Source organism: Myotis davidii, unplaced genomic scaffold (assembly GCF_000327345.1).
Source record: "Myotis davidii unplaced genomic scaffold, ASM32734v1 scaffold238, whole genome shotgun sequence".
Taxonomy (NCBI): domain Eukaryota; kingdom Metazoa; phylum Chordata; class Mammalia; order Chiroptera; family Vespertilionidae; genus Myotis; species Myotis davidii.
Window position 1 is genome coordinate 4506332 of NW_006293779.1, and position 20705 is coordinate 4527036.

Below are 20705 nucleotides of genomic sequence, written 5' to 3' on the forward strand. Positions count from 1 at the left end.
GTGGATCTTTTGAGGATGCAAAGGAGTGATGCTGTGGGCAGTGTGTTCTAGTTAAAATGACTCAGAAAAACATTCCTAATCACAAAATTTACTCTTATATATTCTAACATGACGGATTCATTTGGATTACATCTTCTAATTTCATTGTTTAAAAATAAAAACAGTGCCTGGAAGGCTTCAGTTTGTCACTTATCTACAGTGCTATACAAAGAACCTGGTGGCCACACCAGGCCAACCTGCCCACTCTCTGCTGAGGTGTTCAGTGCCCATGACAGTGAGGAAATCTGTGTGAAGACCCCTGACACCAAAAGGGGTCTCATGTCCCAACAAAGGCCTGGAAGCTCTTCACTTCAGGGAAAGATGCAAACTGAATTTTCTGCTTAGGGAAATCCCCAGGCGGATTAAGGGAAGGAACAAATTGTATAAAAGTATTCTGAACCATCAGGCTCTAAATGATAGTTTTTCTCATATTTATTACATAAATATTAGTTATTGGTTATTAGTTTCAGCTCACTATTTAAGTACTGTTGTAGAAAAATCTAACTATACCATAACTAGTCCTTGCCTGAAAAGCAGCCTGGAGCACGTGGGTGAACAAGGCATCACAGTCACTCGGTGTCAGTGGAAGGAGATGCGACATAGTGTCCGAGAGAATTTCAAAACCTCATACACGTTTACTTTAGATCCAAGAAAGTAAGAACAAAAGTCACAGGTACATTTAAAGACCCTCAACACCATTCCCTAATCAGATTAGAACATGACCTTTGGTGGCCCCTATTTTCCTTAAAAAGAGTCAGACCTCTAGAAGCTGTTAACATTAGGTTCTTAACTGGCAAGGTCCTTAAGTACCAAGACGTTTGCCATCATTCTCAGGGCGCTGTTTTCTAAAGATGCTTTTCCTATAACATGATAAAGACGTTTCTATGAACGATAATAAAACTGCGGTTGCTGGGAGGGTCATTCCATTCCCATGTTTTCTGGTGGGACAGCTAGAACCAACCCAAGGTCACATGGCTAGAGGTGAAAACAGGCCAGAACACAGTGCCCCTGCCCCTGGGCTGGTGCTCGTTCCTGGCCTCCCTGCCTTCCCAGGAGAGAATGGCTCTATCCAAGGAGCTTTACACCTGCTCACATGGGCGATGTCTATGAACAGGCCCTCTCTTAACAGCCACTACAACACAGACCACTCTTAGTTCACCTCAATGCAATTAAGTTACAAGTTCAAACTTACATCAGAGCACTTGTCAACAGATCCATGATCTTTAGATGAAAGAGCAAGGCTTGAGCTAGCTCCTTCGTGGTGGGGGTCAGGAAAAAGAAATGGCTGTACTGCAGCTCTCCTCCTTCCCCACCTATCACTCTGTCCAAGGCAGTCTTCTGTTTGTTATTATAAGCCCTGAAAATGGCGCTCTCTGTGAGAGGAGGGTGCAGGATAGTAGACAGAACATAAGCCTTGGACTCAGAGAAGGCAAGATTTTAATATTCCCTCTACCTTTTCCTTGGAGTGTAAGTCACTTAGCTTGTCTGAACTACCGTTTCTTCGCCTGTAAAACATAAAACATCATCTACTACATAAGATTCTTGCAATTAAATGAGATCATATATTTAAAGCACTAATATAATGTCTGGTTCATATAAACTCAAAGAAATTACTTCTTTCTCCCCTCTTCTGCTGTGATTGTTGAGATTTCAGACAAGTAATTTTACTAGTTAACTTCCCCAATACTAGTATAATGGCAGATAATATATGCTTCTGATGAAATGACACTATAGGGAAATATGATTATTAACCATCAAGATTAATACTTGAAAGCATTCATTCACTTTGTAAAATATGCAAAGGTACCAATTCACTGATAAATATGCTATGGCAGGAGCTAGTCCTAAGGTGCCAATTTGCTGAAGTAAGACGGCTGCCGAGGCCAAAGCGCCAAGAACACTGACTAGAGCAGCCCGACAGGGATGCTGAGTTCTCTACTGGAGACGTTTAGCCCTGAAGTAAAAATCCGAAGAGATGGCAATCCGAACAGCAAGGAATGAGCAGAGCTGAAGGAGGCAGCAACAGCACAGCGTCCGCAGTGCAAAGAGCATGGGGAGACAGGCCCAGAAACCCTACGTCCAGCTCAGATCTGCAGGAGAGGCTGTAAGAGCTCAGCAAGTCCTTTAAATATGGATTTTAACCCTAGAAAACAGAGATGACAATACCTGTCCTATCTAGCTTGCAAATATAATAGAGGAGAATGCACTTCTAAAGTAGGAAGTGCAATCTCTATATATAAAAGGCTAATATGCTAAGTGTCCAACTGTCAGAGCAGTTGCTATGATGCACACTGACCACCAGGGGACAGATGCTCAATGCAGGAGCTGCTGTGATGTGCACTGGCCATTTACAGAGAAATGGCACTGCGGACCTGGCGCCCACAAAGTAACACTCGGCTTCCCCCAAGTGGGACACAGACCCTGCCACCACCCCAGAGCGAAAGACACCAAATCACAGCCAATGCTGCCAAGACCCCATGGCATAAAATGCGGCCCACAGCTCAGCCCAGCCTGGAAACGGGCACTGTGGGCGCTGGGTAATGACATCATATAGCAACGTCTGGCTTCCTCTCCCTAGCGACTAGCCCCCATTGGAGTTTCTTCAGCCCAGGAACACAACTTGCTTTATAGCCGGTGGAAACATTTTACACTTTAACCAAATGTCTATGAAGTGTTTTCACATACCTCATCTCATTTGATCCTCACAGAAGTCCTAGAGTAGCTAGATAGGAAACTCGGAATCCTATTTTCTTTTCAGTAGCCGGAAAAAGGAGACTTAGAAAGCTTAGAAACTTGACCCAACTGAAAAGAAGTAAGAAATGGTGGACCTTGAAAATGACTTCAGGTTTTCTCACTGCACAGAATATAGTCAAAAACGCCTGCAGTTACATATTTTACCCTTTGTTCTCCCTGAGTGATCTACAATAATAATCTGCTTTGTGTTGATATTTACTGCTGTGTTGCTGTCAATTACCTGAAAGAGAAGTTGGGGTGCTTCACTGAGCTGGAAGAAGTTTAGCTACATCAGAAAACAAGTCTAATAAAGCAAGTTTATCTATATATACATAAAGCTCTCACTGGCACCAATCACACACGTGTTTTTCTATCTGTCATTGTTGATTGTGAATTTGGTTGACACTTCTATTATAGAGAAAGGGCAAATAGAGATATTAAAATATTTCTTCTAATTAATTCCCTTTCAATGTGCACGAATTCGTGCACCAGGCCACTAGTATAAACATAAAGTTAAATTATTGTTACTAAGCCAACATACAAGGACAGGCAATAAATAAAATTATGAAGCCCTGAAGGGTGATGACAAGACAAGAGTACAGAACCATCACCTACGCCAGCCATGGGCAAACTACGGCCCGCGGGCCAGATCCGGCCCATTTGAAATTAATAAAACTAAAAAAAAAAAAAAAAAAGACCGTACCCTTTTATGTAATGATGTTTACTTTGAATTTATATTAGTTCACACAAACACTCCATCCATGCTTTTGTTCCGGCCCTCCGGTCCAGTTTAAGAACCCATTGTGGCCCTTGAGTCAAAAAGTTTGCCCACCCCTGACCTACGCCCAGCCGGCATGGCTCAATGGTTGAGTTCAACCTAAAAACTTGGAGGTCACGGTTCTATTCCCGGTCAGGACATATGCCTAGGTTGCGGGCTTGATCCCCAGTGTGGGGCGTACAGGAGGCAGCCAATCAATGATTCTCTCTCATCGTTGATGTTTCTATCTCTCTCTCCCTCTCCCTTCCTCTCTGAAATCAATAAAAATATATTTAGTTAAAAAAACATCACCTGCCGAAACCGGTTTGGCTCAGTGGATAGAGCGTCGGCCTGCGGACTGAGGGGTCCCAGGTTCGATTCCGGTCGGGGGCATGTGCCTTGGTTGCGGGCACATCCCCAGTTAGGGGTGTGTGGGAGGCGGCTGATCGATGTTTCTCTCTCATCGATGTTTCTGGCTCTCTATCTCTCTCCCTTCCTCTCTGTAAAAAATCAATAAAATATATCATCTTTTAAAAAAAAAAAAAACATCACCTAACCAGGAGGACACCAAGAGAAGATTCCAAGGAACCATAGCAGGAGGGCTCAGCACTCTGTACCCAGTGCTCAGCTGGCTACCATGCCAAGGGATAGGGTACGTGACAACAGGCACAATAAACATTTAAGTTATACTCTGCTTAATTTCAAGGAAGACTATAAAAACACAACAATAATGCTGTTACCACTCCTGTCTCTGAACAGTACACTGGGCCTAGTGTTCACCTAGATCGTGGGGGTAATGAGCTTTTGTGGACAGACCCCACATCCAGTTTCAGCTGGGTGGCTTTCTCTGGGTGACACAGGGTCCACACAGACTTCCAGAGACGATCCTTCATTGCAAGGACACTGGCACCTGTTCTGCACTCACTCAGGCTCCCCCTCTGGCTCTGGGATGTCAAGTGGGTTTCATGGGCCGGAGGGGCAAGATGCTCAGCACTGTTCCAAATACCAATCCAGAGCTGAGCAGCAGCTCAGCTGTTGTTTGCCCTGCCCTATACTTTGTACAGAGAAGATGCCTGGGCGTCGGGGTCTCTTGGTATATGCACTTCTGCTGGGTGAACTGAGCCTGCCCATCTGCCAGGGCTGGACCACGGCTGGCTCCCTGCCATCCCCCAGCACGCAGGCTGCACAACCAACAGCCACTGCAGAAAAAGGAAAAGGCCTGGTTCTGTCTCTCCAAGTGTAATACAGATCCAGCAGGCACTATGACTTGATGGAATCTTTCAGTACATCCAGTTTCCTTGGAAACCTGACTATGTACTGAATGGTTTCCATGGCAAAACATATCCCAGAGTCCAAACAATCAACATACACGTACAGTTTGAAATGTAACTTATTAGAGGGGAGCTGCCCACACTTGAAAGCTTACAAAAGTCCTGATAACCTTATTGTGGCACCAAAGCAGATGTCTCAGTGAAGCCTGATTCGAGAGGCACCACCATCAGGGAAGGGCCAGAGAAAGGGAGAGTCACACCTACAGTGTGTCAGCCTGAGCCACGTTAGTTTCCTCATGTCCTATGTTCTAAGACACAAGATTCTGATCTGAAATAGGCCAGACAACCACAGAATATGAGGAAAGCACTTCTGGGATTCCTAGAAATCTCTTCAAAGAATAGGAGTAAGATTCTCAAACAACCTAACATGGTGCTTAGTCTGTAATCTGGAACTCAGAGGAAAGGCAGTTATGACTTTCTTCCCCAACTGGGGTGACAGCATCCCCTCAGGTGGCACATGGAAATGTACGGGGACATAGTAAGTGGTTTCAATTACTGAGGGCTCTTCATACAGCAGACAGGAGCAAGGATGCTAAATGCCCTGCTCTGCACAGGACAGTCCCACACAACAAAATGAGGATGAAATGTGTCATATTACCAAAAGAATTTTCTAATGGGAACAATGATCAATTTTTGATGAATTTCTTGCCATTTTTCTTCTTCTTTAGAAACAAAAGATAAAAAGGGAGGGGTAAAAAAATATCTAAATAATATTTTTAAAGTTCTAATCAATTTAATAAGGGTGTTAATCACAGAAATGTGAACTCAAGCACAGGTTCCCGAACCCACTCCCAGACCTTAGATTCAGAATGTGTCTGTGGCCTTAGGAATTCAGTTTTAACCACACCCCAAGCTCACACTGATGCAGATGTTCTGAGGACCACACTCTGACACAGAGCACTGTTCTCAGTGATCTGTGCACACCATCACCACCACCACCGTCCCTCTCCATGTAAGAGCAAAGGCTTTGGAAGATAATGGATCTGGGTTTGAAACCCATTGCTGCCACATATTCATTGTTGACCTTTGGCAGTTAACCCTTCTTGCCTCGACATCCCCATGCGTAACTGAGAGTCAGTGGTTCCTGTTGTGCAGATTAAATACAATAGCATTTGTAAAGTGTGCCCTTGACCAGAATCGAACCCAGGACCCTTCAGTCCATGGGCCGACGCTCTCTTCACTGAGCCAAATTAGCCAGGGCTTATTTTTTTTTTTTTTACATTTGCTCTTTTTTTTCAACTTAGAAATATTTCCATGTGAGTACACAGAAATTACCTAGTTTTTGACTGCTTCATTTTATGCCAAAGTATTTTGTAATTTCCCTATTAAAGACCATTTCAGTTATTTCTACCATTTGGACTCTTAACACTAAATTCTCTACTTACTGAGACTAAACAGGGCCAATTAAGTTTCTCTGTATTTTTAAGAAAGAGTTTGTAAAAAGTAGATGGACAGTTAGTCATTGGTGAATAACCCTAACAGAGTGGAAATCGTAACCAAAACAAATAATATCTACAAATAAATATTTTGAAGGATTTCTTTATAGTATAAACAGAAAAATCTAAAATTTAAAAATAATAATATACTCCATTATCTGTTTTTAAGAAATCATATATGATATTATAGTTAATGAATCCTTAAAAGCTTTCAAGATAATTTTCTTTGGCTTTAACACACAGATTGGTTATGTTAAATTCTGACAAAGTTGAAATTAGAAAAACATACTAGGTCAGAGGAGAACATGAAAACATGAAAGTGTTATCACCCTTTGGTCATAAACTCCTTTTCTCAGAGAAACATGGCTATAAAAATCTGTTCCAGGATGAAAACTTGGCACAAAACGACCCAATCTTACATCATACTTTTTAAAGATTGGGGTAGAATAGGGAGGCAGAGAGGGATTACAAAGTGGAAGGGGAAGGTTCTTGCTTGAAAGAGGGGAGGAGGGAAGTGAAATTAATTTTCCACTCATGTATAACTTTTTCAACTTAATGATTTGGTTTAGCTGAAATCTGGCAAGGTAGCAGGTTTTAATCTTTTTCAAGAATGGCCTCCCTGTTGTTGAAGCTGTCCATGCAAGATAATGTTCATCAACAGGATGTTCATTCCCTGTTATGGTCCTATTTAGAATATGATGTTAACTCATCATTTGTTTGTTTTAAACTAAAGGCTTCTCCATTCATTAAACTCATAATGCTGCTGGTGAAAGAGAGAGTTCTACATTTTAACAAGTATAGAAAAACTCCAATATACTTATTAGCCCTGTATTATAGGAATCAAAATCAGACACATCAGAATCAAATTACATGCTCTTTAATACAAGTTCACACAGTACAATCTGACAACACTGGTGTTAGGCCTTTCCTCCAACAACAGTGGAAGGGTTCCACTTTACCCATGGAGAGCCTTAGTCATGACCTCCTTGCACCAAACACCTGCAATCAAGAGCCAGGCCATTACTTTGGGATAAATAATTACTCTCTCAAACCATGTTGTGGACATAACAAACCATATACATTTTTAGGGAGAAGATGAGGTACAACGACTTTATTTTTAAAACCCAACTGACGTATCTGCCTATCCACAACCACACTCTGCTCTGAAAAAGAATTAAAAGATATTACATTTATGTACCAGACCAATTCACAGGTCACTGTGTAGACAGAAACACATTGAGAAACATGAAAAACTAATGGCACATCTGAGCGCCAGGAGCCTGGAAAAGGAAGTGCTTGCTGTGAAGCACAGGAGCAAGCTTCGCGGAGGTCAAGGCCCAAGCGCAAAGGGAAAGCTTCGCAGTGTTAGTTTCAACACCCCAGGTCCCTCTCTCTCTGGAGTTCCTCTGCCCGCCCCCTCCCCTGGCCCCCCCAAGAGCTAAGTTAAGAAACCTGCGTGTTCGTGTTGGGCAGAGAGGAGGCAGAGTGGCCGAGCTCTTCATGGGTCTGTCTTTCCACCATGAGACAAAACAAGAAGGCCAAACTGCTTCCTAACATAGTAATTACATTAGCTATTTGGAGAGCAAGAAAGTTAAAATGTGGTCTTATTTAAGCAAATATCAATAAATATAAACAACAGAATTCTTGGGGAAATGGTCATTCATTATACATCCCTTGTAACAAATGTTCCCAATCTGTTGGCTTCATGGCACGATGGGGCCTTAGACTTGATATAACAGGTTTACCGATTTATTAGACACCAAGCATTTAAAGCCTGAATAAATGTGTCATATCACATGTATAAAATATGTAAATGCATGTGTACACACATGTGTGCACATCTAAATGTGTATAGATACATATATACACACATATCCAAATATGTACAGCACATAAAAGTGTATATATTTATCCATTTTTCAAATATATATATATTTGAAATGAATGTAAGTTCATTTAAAAGGCATCTGATTCATCATTTATTTTTTTTGTTAATCCTTACCCAAGGATATTTTTCCATTGATTTTTAGAGAGTGGGAGAGGGAAAGACAGAGAGAAACATCAATGTGAAAGAGACACATCAATTGATTGCTTCCTGCATGAGCCCTGACCAGGGCCAGGGAACCTGCAACCAAGGTATGTGCCCTTGACCGGAAATGAACCTGGGACCCTTCAGTCCAAGGCCAACGCTTATCCACTGAGGCAAGCTGGCTAGGGTCGATTCATCAATTATTAACATGAAATGTTAAAACATATCACTTCTGTTTTGGTCTGTGAAAGGTTTTTAAAATTTATTTTTACCACAGTAAAATATACTCTTTGCGCTGTACAGTTCTCAGGGTTTTGACAAGTGTGTGAAGTTGAGTAGCCACCACCACAGTCATGATGATACAAAACAGTTGCATCATCCTAAAAAGTTCCCTGTGCTGCCTTTTTATGGTCAAACCCCCACTTCCACCCTCATGTAAAAGGTTTTGACATTAAAGACAGGTCCTCACACTTGAAAGGAGCTGGGAGTAACTGCTTATAGTGCTGACAACCATCTTTTCCATAAATTTATGCCCCACTTTTACACACTAGCTTCACTACTACCCAGTGTTTGACAAAAAGGATTAAAGGGGAAGGTACCTGAATCTACAGGCAAGGAGAAAATAAAGACTTGGAGGAGTGCAGACTTCAAGATGGTATGAAGAAAAAAAAAATGATAAAACTTGATAATAAGCTAGATGTAAGTAGTTTAAAATAATTAATATGCCTGGGAGATAGAGGGAAAAGCTTCGAGTTGGATAAAGCTGACAAGTGATCATTTATGAGGAACGATAATGAACTCTGTTTTGAAGCAAGACAATGAGGAGGTCAGATTTGTTTTAGAAAGTCCATTCTGCCTGCAGTGTGGCAATTAGATAGAAGTGGGGAGAGAATGGATGCAGAAACTGGCTGGAGTATTTCAATGGCCAACTGAGAGATTACAGTATCTCAGTCATCTCAAAGAAGAGAGGTTTCCAAAAACCACAGAGGAAGAACAAAAAGTCTCACCAGCTACACAGCAGAATATCACTGGAACGCCATTTGGAGCCCATCTACCATCTCAGGCACTCCCTGCAGGAAAGTGGATCAAGACTGCAACATCTCGCAGCACAGCCCACGAGATAGTCTACAGTCCTCCTCCACAAACCACCTACAAATGGTGGGCAAGAAATGTCAAACAAGTATAGCTACACTTCTAAAAATAAAGAAAATACCTATCCCTGGTTCTACCAGCTGTGGTTCAGGTGTCTGGGATACACGGTATACTGGTGAGGGAGGGAGGCTGTGAGTGTGGTGGGCACTGAGGCTCCCTCAGACAGGTCAGTGTAACATGCATTTTTCTCATCTGTCCAATAAAGAGGCACTTAGAGAGTTTAAGCAAGGGAGTAACATGGATAGAACTCTGCTTTCCAAAGATCAATGTGGCAAAGAGTAAGATGCATGTAGGCTTAAAACAGGGTTAGGGGAAAGGGTGAGGAGATGGATCTGAGATACCTTGGAGGCAGATTCAATGGCCGCTGTTTGAATATGGGAAACAATGGTGAGAGGAAGGTCAAAAATAGGATGCCCAGGTTTCATGGCTGCAGTCCTTGGGGTGACAAAGTCATCAATGAACTAAAAGAGCCTTGGAGAAGAGTGGACTTGGGGGGCGAAGGGATGGGCAGTGTTGGATGATAATTTCTACTTTAGATATTAATTTGGAGCCTCAGTGGTTATTCCAGCATGAGATAGTACAGAAGGCTAAAAATGCAGGACCAAAGTCTAGAAGAATCCTTAAATGCGATTTAATGAATTGGCTTCAGGGGAGGGTGTGTTACAAAACTGTATATAAACTTTTATGTCTGTACATTCTTCTCAGGATAAATTCGTGTCTCTCATCACATTTTCAAAGAGGTCTGTCTTGAATTTCTATTCTTTTAAACATAATGTGTCAATTTGGGGTACACTTAATCTTTGGTGTTCTGCAGTCTCAGATGATGTGTCTAGGTGTCAATTGTTATTTAGACTGTCTGAGATTCACTGTACTTCCTGTTTCTGACGACAGGTACCTTCCATCAGTTCTGGAACATTCTAGGCCATTTTCTCTTCCACTTTATTTCTCTGCTTCCACCTATAACACAGCCTAATGTTTCTGTTAACTAGCACTCTTCATTTCAGACCTTTCATTGAGGAATATTTTCCTACTTGTGGATAAACATAAATGAAACTGCATAAAACAGGAATGCTCAGTGTTCACAGCTTGGCTGTTGAGATATAGTGTTGCACTGAAAATCATGAATTTCTCATCTTCCTTACAGAAAAAAACTGCACAAATCCCTTGAGATGTTTAGCAGAAAGGTGCTAGGCCTGACTTCTAAAACGAAAACACGCCTTTTAAAGCTAATCATTATGCTGTAGAGAAGAGAGCAGCATTTAAGAGAAACAAGGCACAGAGCTGCCCACAGACACAAAATAAATCTAAAAGCTTAAGGCTCAAACAAGTTTAAGAAACATGTACCAGTGAGATCTGAGTTATCACAGACATATATACATCTTTCTAAATGTATATTTTCTGCCTAAAAAGAAAGCAGGATAAAAAAACATCGACATATCACTAGCTTAGGCGACTGGGGAGGTGGGAGTTCTATACCAGAATGTCTCAAAAAATATGGTATTTGGGGGCTGATTTTTTCCCTCAACTAAATTCCGTTCTGGTTCTTTTTTGTAATGTTTCAAAGTGCAGGCTGAGCTCTTAATCTTTTGGGAGGCACAGGCAAGACAAAACGCCAAACTCACTAATGAAAACTTGCTGAACTTACTTTTCAGAATTCCACTCTAAGTCACGAAGAACCCCTTTGGCGCTGCTCCCAGACTAGTAAAACGAACATGTCAAGTCCCAGGAGGCTAATACAGCTCGCTCCACTAAAACCAATACACGTCGTCTCCTGACAGCTGGTTGTAGCAGCATACTCAGAAGTGTATATTTATCACGGGGGGACCCTCCAGGACACAATATTTATTATAAGATTATCTCAGAGACTCAAGTAAATATGAGTGGGGCTAAATTAAGCCATGTTGACTATGATGTTCTATTAGTTAAATTCTACCACAAAATCACTCCAGGAGATCTAGGGTCTCATTTCTTGAGACAAATGATGTAGGTTTAAAAAAAAAGGGGGGGGGGGAAGAATTACCTTTTTCTTTAAATCTATCTGCATTTAGCTATAGAACTTTTCTAATTATTCTAAAAAATCTTTGAGCATCTAAAATGAAAAATTTCCATCCTGTTCAGATGCTGAATTCAGTATTAAATGTAAATAAAATCACAAAAGATTGAATTTGTTCATTGTTTTAAAAATATATTTTATCTTATTTATCTGGATTTAATAGCTATTAATTTTAATAGCCATTAATTCTAAGCAGCACTATTTTCATTTGCAGCTTCCCCTACCCTTTCCCTAGGCTTTTTACTCATGTTTCAGTTTATCCTGCCTTTGTGGATTACAGGCTGCCCAAATATTCTAAGTGACCATGTCTGTGACCGTGTAAGTGACCATGTCTGTGGGTTGGAAAGGAAGGTTGGAGAGGCCACAACAGGAGTAGATGAGAGGTCACATGAGGTCAAGATCCTATTTACCACGTCCAGGATTCAGCTGATAAACCACACCTATGAAATGAAGTTCCATCTCTCAGCAACAACCAGGGTCCTCATGGAAACAAGCCTGCTGGCCAGCCACAGGGCACAGCAATGAGGAAGGGCTCTGGAGACCACCTGCCTTTGCGGGCACACGACCCAGAAGGTTCAAAACTACCTGCCACACTGGGGAGTCCAATCAGTGGGGGCTGTGGCTGAGCTCAGGCAGGGCCCAAGGGCAGGGCCGGCTTGGGGAGAGATGGGCTGTGGCTCACCAGCCCTCAGCTGATGGAACAGTGGCCCACCCTAAGGCACCCAGGGAAACAATATGACAACAGAGACACAGGCACAGGAGGGGAAAGTCAGTCTTTCTGGGGAGGCAGGTGGCAGTGGTCAGGAAAAGTTCTATGGAGGAGGTAGGACTGAGAAGATCAGAGAGGACAGACAGCGCACTGACAGATCCTATGGGAGAGGGAAATAAAGTCAGTGTTCTAGAAGCAGCCACACAAAGGTATGGAAGTGAAAAAGACATAAGGTGCGTTCACAGGAAATCACGAAAAACCTCAGTGTGGCTGAACAACAGGAAACATACAGAACCCAGAATGGAGTGGAAAGGTCGGTTAGGACTGCGACAGAAAATACTTTGAATGCCAGACTGAGAGATGTGCGCCAATTCAGCTGGTGATGGGAGGCGCTGATGATTCTGAGCGAGGAAAGGCCATTACGTGACCAGGACCTACTTCAGGAAGATAGTGACAGTCTGTGCCGGATACACTAAACTAGGAACAAGAGACAAAAGGCCATCAGGAGACATGGCAGAACTAGGGAATAACAAGAATGAGAGATACCGTGGAGAGAGGATTTCCAGTACAAAACGACAGGTTGGCTAATGGCTTTGAGACGTGGCACCTGGGCACCTAGGAAAGTGAGTGTCATGAAAAACAGGTTGTGAAGAAGAAACATTCATTTGCTGGAGAAATGATGAGTTTGGTTTCAGACACTGTGAACCTGCAGTGTCACTTGAACACACAGACAGACCTATCAGGCGGCTAGAAAAGCAGATCTGCAAACTGGGAAAACAGGATTCAAAATGGGGACCTGGGGTCATCCACAAAGAAGTAAGGCCACAAAAGGGCTCCAGGGATGGAATCATGGGAAATATCATTTCGTATAACTTAATGGGTTGGAAAAAAAAATAGAGGCAGCAAAGAATACCAGGAGCCAAAACCGGTTTGGCTCAGTGGATGGAGCATCGGCCTGCGGACTGAAAGGTCCCAGGTTCGATTCCGGTCAAGGGCATGTACCTGGGTTGCGGGCACATCCCCAGTAGGAGATGTGCAGGAGGCAGCTGTTCGATGTTTCTCTCTCATCGATGTTTCTAGCTCTCTATTTCTCTCCCTTCCTCTCTGTAAAAATTCAATAAAATATATTTAAAAAAAAAAAAAAAGAAGACCAGGAAAGGTCTTAGAATTCGAGGTTATCGAGGAAAAAAGACACACCATGAAACATGTGCTAGGAATATATGAGGATCAAGTGGGACAGTAAACTGAAAGACAGTTGGACATTTTAAAATACTAAACAAATGCATTGTTATTGTGGTTACAGTAGTGCATGCTCAATCTCTAGAAAATTCACATTACATTGGAAGAGCCAGACTTTTCCAAGTTCTTCCGAAGTCCCCTCTCCACCAATCAAATGGAAATATGATCTCTTCCTCCCTTGAACCTTACAGTCCTTAGTGACTCTTTTCTCAGGCATTTATGTAATTCCTGTTGTACTAACTGAGCATCGCCCAGGTGCCACACACCCCAGAGGGCCGTGGGGACTCCCCCTTGGCAGAGATGACACTGAAATTAAGGATTTACCCCCCTTTACAGAAGAGGCTCAAGAAGGTTAGTATCTGAGTGAGGCTGCCAGCCAATGAGGGGAGGGACAGAGGCTTCTGCTGCCAAGTCTCACTGTGCCTTTTCCACTACGACAAAAGCTGGAACTTGCCATACTGTTCGTATCCCCTCACTGTACCATCAGCAAGGCAAGGGCACAGCCTGCCTCATGCATCATGCTGCCCTCTGAAGCACCCACAGAGGCCTTTCCTCACTCTGGTTGGTGCTTGTTTTTGTTGCCTCAAAGGATGAGTGCACGGATTTGCAGGCCCATGGGCCTTGCTATCGGTTTTGTGGGCTGGGAAGACTGGAGTACGTATTTCTAAGGCAGACTGTAACTTCACAGAAAGTTCTAAAAACAAAGGTTGTACTTGTGAAAGATGCCACCTGGCCACTCAGGGGCTGAAGTCCTCTTTTTATACACCGAGTGGGAGCAGCACAGGCAGTGCGGAGCTGCTTTTCTTCAAACCACTCCCACAGCCCGGCTCACGCCAAGAAAAGACCCACACTGTCCGGGGAAGGGAGCTGTGCAGCCCAACTAACCTCTGGTGCTCCTGCTGGGGCTGCCAACAGTCTGGGGAGGAGGGTGTGCTTAGTGCCAGCTCTGATGACGTAACCTTACAATTCCAGCTTTTCTGCCCAGAAGAAAAAGGCAACTGGTTTGCGAACTAGATTCTCCCCCTCTTCTAATATTCAACCAATGTCAGTTTTGCAAAATTGACCACTAGGTGTTGTTTGCATACCTCACTGGTTTAAAAAAAAAAAAAAAGAATAGCCCTAGCTGGTTTGGCTCAGTGAATAGAGCATTGGCCTATGGCCTGAAGGGTCCCGAGTTCGATTTCAGTCAAGGGCACATGCGAGGGTTACGGGCTCATCCCCAGTAGGGGGTGTGCAGGAGGCAGCTGATCAATGATTCTCATCATTGATGTTTCTATCTCTCCCTCTCCCGTCCTCTCTGAAATCAATAAAAAGACTTAAAAAAATAAATAGTAACTAATTCAATGGGCAGATTGGGGTCCGTTGGAAAATGAATGTCTAGAGCCTGGAATGTGTGTGTCATGAATGTCCCTGTGTGCGAGCAGGAAGTCCTCAGAAGCGTTTACTTTACAAGCCGCATGCAGGCCAGTGGGAGACCAGGAAACAACAGGCGTTAAACACCACGAAGGCGCGCAGCCACGTGCTCCAGTGCTGCCAGAAATACCAGACAAGGATCCAGGACCCGGGGAAGCAGACTTCTGAAGTGGGACTGCATTTCAGGGCTTCAAGAATAACGCACTGGGGGTTTTCCTGCCCAGTGTCTCTGACAGATGTTCCTTCTTGTGGGGACTGTCTAATTTGGAGACTTTTGGTATCCATGTCCCTACAAATCTTTAGGGTACAACAAATTGATCCCTTTCCCTCCATGTGAAGGCAAAAGTCCAAAGTAGCCTTTTCCTATCTCTGAGACTAGTTACTGTGAGCATAATATCCTTGCCCATTGTATGGGCAAACAGGGACAGCAATTAGCCAGACTGAAATGGGGTATCTCCCAGGCTCAAGATATCTTTCCATGCCCATGGAGAACAGATGGTGAGAACGCAAATCTTCACTTGTCAATTTTTACCTAATATTGGATCAGGCTATTGGTCTCACTTCGGCCTCTGCCTGTCAAATCCACTGCATGGGGCTTAGGACTTCCCAGAAAGAGCCACAGCAGAAGCCAAAAAGAGAGCAAGCCTCAGCGAGGGCAAGCATCTGGCATCGTCTTTGGGCAGGTCCACATGGGATGCTTTTCCTATGCCTCTTGAAGGAACTCTCCAAGGCTGAGTCTAAATCAATGCGTGGATAGCTAAGAGTTGACAGGAGGGTATGAAACACAAAAAAGAAATGAGAGCTTAGCACAGTTACCAACCCTCTTCACTTAGTTCCTGACCTTGCTTATGACCTTTGCCTTACTGAAATGGCATTACTTCTGTTCTGTACTCTGACCTCTGCAAGAGGGAACCAAAGATATTAGTAACTAGCAAATATGTAAGCCCTTAGAAAGTCATGCCACAATTTGACCACTTTCCATTTGAACCTTTCTCTAAAACCTCATTTGTACAACTTCTACGTAAGGGGGTGAAAACTTCCAGTAGTTTTTTGTTGTTTTTGCTTTGTTTTTTTTGGTATTACAAATACAGTTCTATTATGTGAATTTTTACTAACCAGGAATAATGTAATAGCTCTCAGGGCAGCATTTTAAAATCTTCCTGTGAGAATTACTTACCGACCTAGAATACTGCCAATCAGGCTACTAAAGGAGCAAAAAGACTTGTTCCTTACCCTTGAGTAGCTTGCAATTTAGTAGAAGATAAAAAAAAAAAATGCACATCACTAACTAAATCTATGGAGAGCAGATGATAACAGTGATGCAAATTCAGTATTATAAGTGTTCAGGGAAAGGCTAGACTAATTGTGTTCATGGAAAATCGTTGGTAGAGATGGCATTTAAATAAGGCCTTAGAAAATGTGTAACTTCAAGGGCATTTTAGAGAAGAGCATTTTACGTGGCTGTAACAGCTTTAGCGAAAGGTTGGAAGCAAGAGGATACAGGGGAATTAAGAAAACTTCAAGGGAGAGAGCCTGGGTGCAGGACAGGCCACAGGAGAAAAAAGAAGAAACCAATCTGGAAAGGCACTTGGTGGCCAGTTCTTAAGCTAACATGGATGTGGAGGGGAATGTAGAAAACTAGATTTTAGAAGCAGGAAGTAACTTTTAAAATATACCCTACATAATCATTTTTCACATCACAACTTGGATTTTTAGAAGGAGAAATATTTTATTATTCCATTTGCAAACTAGATGGAATAACTTCAAAGAAAAATACTGTGGAAGCTGGGAAAATTGTTTCTCAGAGCTGGCAAATTCTTGACTGCAGCTTCAGTAACGTATTCTTCTTAGCAACCTCTTGAGATTGTCTCATTAACGTCTCTCTTTCCGCAACCCCAAAATATCTTCTGAACTCATTATAGACATACTGAGTGGCTACTCTGCAACTAGTACATGCCCACTTTTTTACCCATCCTCTCTTTTCTGCCCCACTTGTCCTGGGGCTAACCACTCACTCATTCATTCTTATCTTATGAACTGTATCAATCATAATAACATTAATAGCTAGTACTTGCTATAATGCCAGGCCCTGAAATTAATTAATGCTTTATGAGCAGTATTTAATATAATTCTCAAAACAGCACTATGAAATAGGTATTATTATCCCTGTTTTACGGATGAGAAAACAACTTCAAAGATGTTAAATACTTTGCCAACTGGTAAGTGCAGAACCGGGTTTAAGCCAGATGTGCTTGTTACAGAACCTTACTTGCTACCACTTCATCATACTGCCTCCAACACCCTTTGACCTCTTACTGAAATGGCATTACTTCTGTTCTGTACTCTTACTGATATGGGTTAGTATTTTAAGTTAAAAATTAAAATATTCATGGAGTGCCTGCTACTATAAACTCCTGTCCTAGGTGCTGTCAGAGGTATGTAAATAAAAGAGAGCATGTGTATAGATTATTGATGCTCATAATCTTCCATATTTGAGTATAAACAGTGTGTGAGATGGTATGCCCACGATTCATGAACTAGAGCAACTAAGGTCAGAAGGAGTGAAAATAGCTTTGTATATGAATGTTGAATGGTGACCACATATCTCAGACAGAAACCGGCCAACCCTGACTGTGACTTTCAGAGAATTTTAATTATACACTTCAATCAGAGTCTGTAAAAACTCTTTGCTGATGAAAAATCTGTCCTGTCAGAAGTTCCCAAGCAAATCTGGTTACAATCTATTTTCAATGAACTTCAGCTTCCTTTGAAGTCAAATAAGCTACTAAAGCATTTTAGCCAACAATAGCTAATTGTGAGGCTAGTTCTTGTAAAATTCATTACGGATGAGTAAAGTTATTGGGTTAAAACAAATGTGATATCAAACTACTTGTACCATGTTGCCAGAATATTGTGTAAAATTATATAGAGCTATTTAGACAGAGAAAAATAATTCAAACATGTCATTTTTTTAAGCTATCTGCTTAAATACTGCCTTTACTAACTTCTGAATAAGCTTTTGCTTAATATTTTCAGGAGACTAGTTACATTTTACAAATAACTATAATATTTACGAATACATAAGAAACTGGGTGGGACGATCAGCAGTCCCCTCTAAGCTGTAACCATGCAGCCCAAGGAGAATTTGGGAGGAGTCACAAGTTCAGATTCTGATTGCCTACTCATCTCTCTCTGCAAAGGTACAGTGTTCACATCACAACATACACAACCAAGACGCAAAGACTGCAGTGGCAAATATTCACTGCATTTACTCTGCAATCTAAACTCCTAATCCAATTCATTTTAAGAAAACAAAAGTCAATAAAGAAAAATCCTTTTAAGACTTCAAGAGTGGCAAAATAATTAGCGAGACACATTTAGTTAATAAGGAGAAGCACCAGTCTACAGAAAATTAATGACACTGAGACTTACTGTTCAATTCGGGGTGACAGGTACAGCTTGGGGTACACCTGAGTGGCTTCGGTATCCTCAAAACTGACAGAAAGGAGGGCCACATCTTCTCCAGGGTCTTCATTTACATCCTTAAACAGAAAGTGAAAAAACACAGTGTCATCAGCACCTGCTCTTGTAACATCTTTTTGGTGCTGAGCTCACAGTCCACTGTCATTTAGGCTATGAGGCTTGAGTTACCTGGATTTGAATTTAGCAGTTCTGTACATCCTTTGCCACATACCTAGCCACTCCCATAGGGTGATGGCTTCCAAACTTTCTGACCACAGCCTACCACAGTGAGGAAAAGACCCTCACCTATCTACTTGTTCCCACATTCCAACAGGGGAAATGTGAATCTGATGATAACAAAGAATTAGACAAAAATATAGTTAACAAAATACAGTAAACATACAAATATATTGCTGGCAATATGTACAATGGCTCATAATTTATATATGTATAAATGGCTTCTAATTTACTTTTTATAGAAAGAATGAGTTAAAAATAAGATTTACATCATAAGACAACAAAACTTAAAATACCCAGTAATTTTATTATACATACCTTCATAGTATGTTGCAAGTTAAATAAATAGAAAAAATTGCCAAGAAACATATCACTTTGAAGTGTGCTACCACATAAGCAAATGGCAGGGGGTTACATATTAGTACACATGTACTTTAGCAAAATGATCATGGATGATTCATATATGAGCCTCATGACATACATTTCTTTAAGTTTAGTTATAAGAATATTATAAGACAAAAACACTGTTGATCCAAGTATGTATTAAGAAACACTGAGAGGTTAACCAAACAACCAACAATAAATTAAGCTGATAATGATAAAGCTAAAATGTAATTTACTATTAAAAAGCAAGAATGGCAGCAATTGAATATCATAACCAACTCAAGCCAACACTGATGCTACACTGAAGTGTCCTCAATCAAAACTGTGAGACCTACAACTGTGTGTATGCTTTACAGTTATTGCCAAGCACCAAGTGTCTGCCAGACTTCTGAATAGAATACTGAATTAGAATAAATTATTGCAGCATGTGATTTTAATTTGTGAATACCAAACTTTAGTAACCCTTAGTAATTTATTTTTGGTGGGTAGTGGCTCCAAGTCAAATATAAATATTAAAAAACTTAATAGAGTGCACATCTTTCACCCAGAGTGACTAATAAGAACTTACCTAGATTAGTTCATAGTTCCCTGGAGGGCTCAGCAGCCATGCTATGAGGGTCCCAACCTAGACTTTAAGAATCACTGGGTGTGAATATTGAGAACTTCAGATATGATGCCCTTCTGTCTGTCTAAAGCTAACCTCACCCCTTCTTTCTTGGCATTCTGAGAAGCTGTCATCACACTCGTCCTGCTCAGCATTAGCATCGCCAGTCTCTTTGCTCTGCCTTCTACTGTGCCAATAGGATGCACAAGTGCGGCACGTTTACAAAGGGACAAAGACCAGAGTGAGTATCTCCCATCTTAAAAAATAAAAATAAAAATAAAATCATACTTGTCTCTATATAATTCCCTGGATTTCTCTCTCATTTCTCTCTTCCTCTTTAGACTGCTTAAAAGAATTGTCTACATGTGATATTTATCTTTCTCCAACTGGCTTATTTCACTTGGCATAATGCTCTCCAGTTCCATCCATGTTGTTGCAAATGGTAAAAGTTCATTCTTTTTTATAGTGACATAGTATTCCATTGTGTAGATGTACCACAGTTTTTTAATCCCCTCATCCCCCTCCCCCAGGTCAGTTGGGGAAAAAGGAGACATATGTAAAACTTTAGACAAAAAATTTTTAAAAAAAGAAATCTCTATTAACAATTGCAACTTTTTTAAGATGGGGGGGAATAGTATAAATAAAATAAAATAAAAAGAATTGTCTACATCCCCATCTCTCCTCCCACCTGTCCCTTAGCCCAGCATATAGACCTTCTGACCCTCCTAGTTCATCAAGACTGCTCCCACCGAGGGCATGCACTGAACACAGCCAATGCTTCTCTATCTTTATTTTACTTACTCTCTAGACAGCATTTGACATGGATGATCTCGCTCCTCTGGAAATCCTCTCTTTTCCTGCTTCTAACAATACATGGTAATTAACCGTAACTTCGCTACCCTTCCCATTGGCTAATCAGCAAGATATGCAAATTAACTGCCAACCAAGATGGTGGCTGGAAGCCAGGCAGCTGAAGCGAACATGAGACTTGCTTGCTCCATTGATGGAGGAAGCCAAGGTTCCTCGCTTGCCGCAGCCCAGCTCTGAGCCTGAAAGCAACAGCTCTGAAAGCAACTATGTTTCAATTATAGAAGCTAAACAAACCCCAGATACCTGCTTTCAGCAGG

The 20705-nt window shown here is 41.7% G+C and overlaps 1 protein-coding gene across 1 annotated transcript in view; it reads right to left on the reverse strand.

Moving 5' to 3' along the window:
• The window catches only part of BRE (brain and reproductive organ-expressed (TNFRSF1A modulator)), a 352293-nt gene that overhangs the window by 147868 nt on the left and 183720 nt on the right, over positions 1-20705 (reverse strand). The window contains exon 7 of the mRNA XM_006767439.2: positions 18324-18433. Within this exon, the coding sequence (XP_006767502.1) occupies positions 18324-18433 (110 nt within the window). The remainder of the gene's footprint in view (positions 1-18323; positions 18434-20705) is intronic.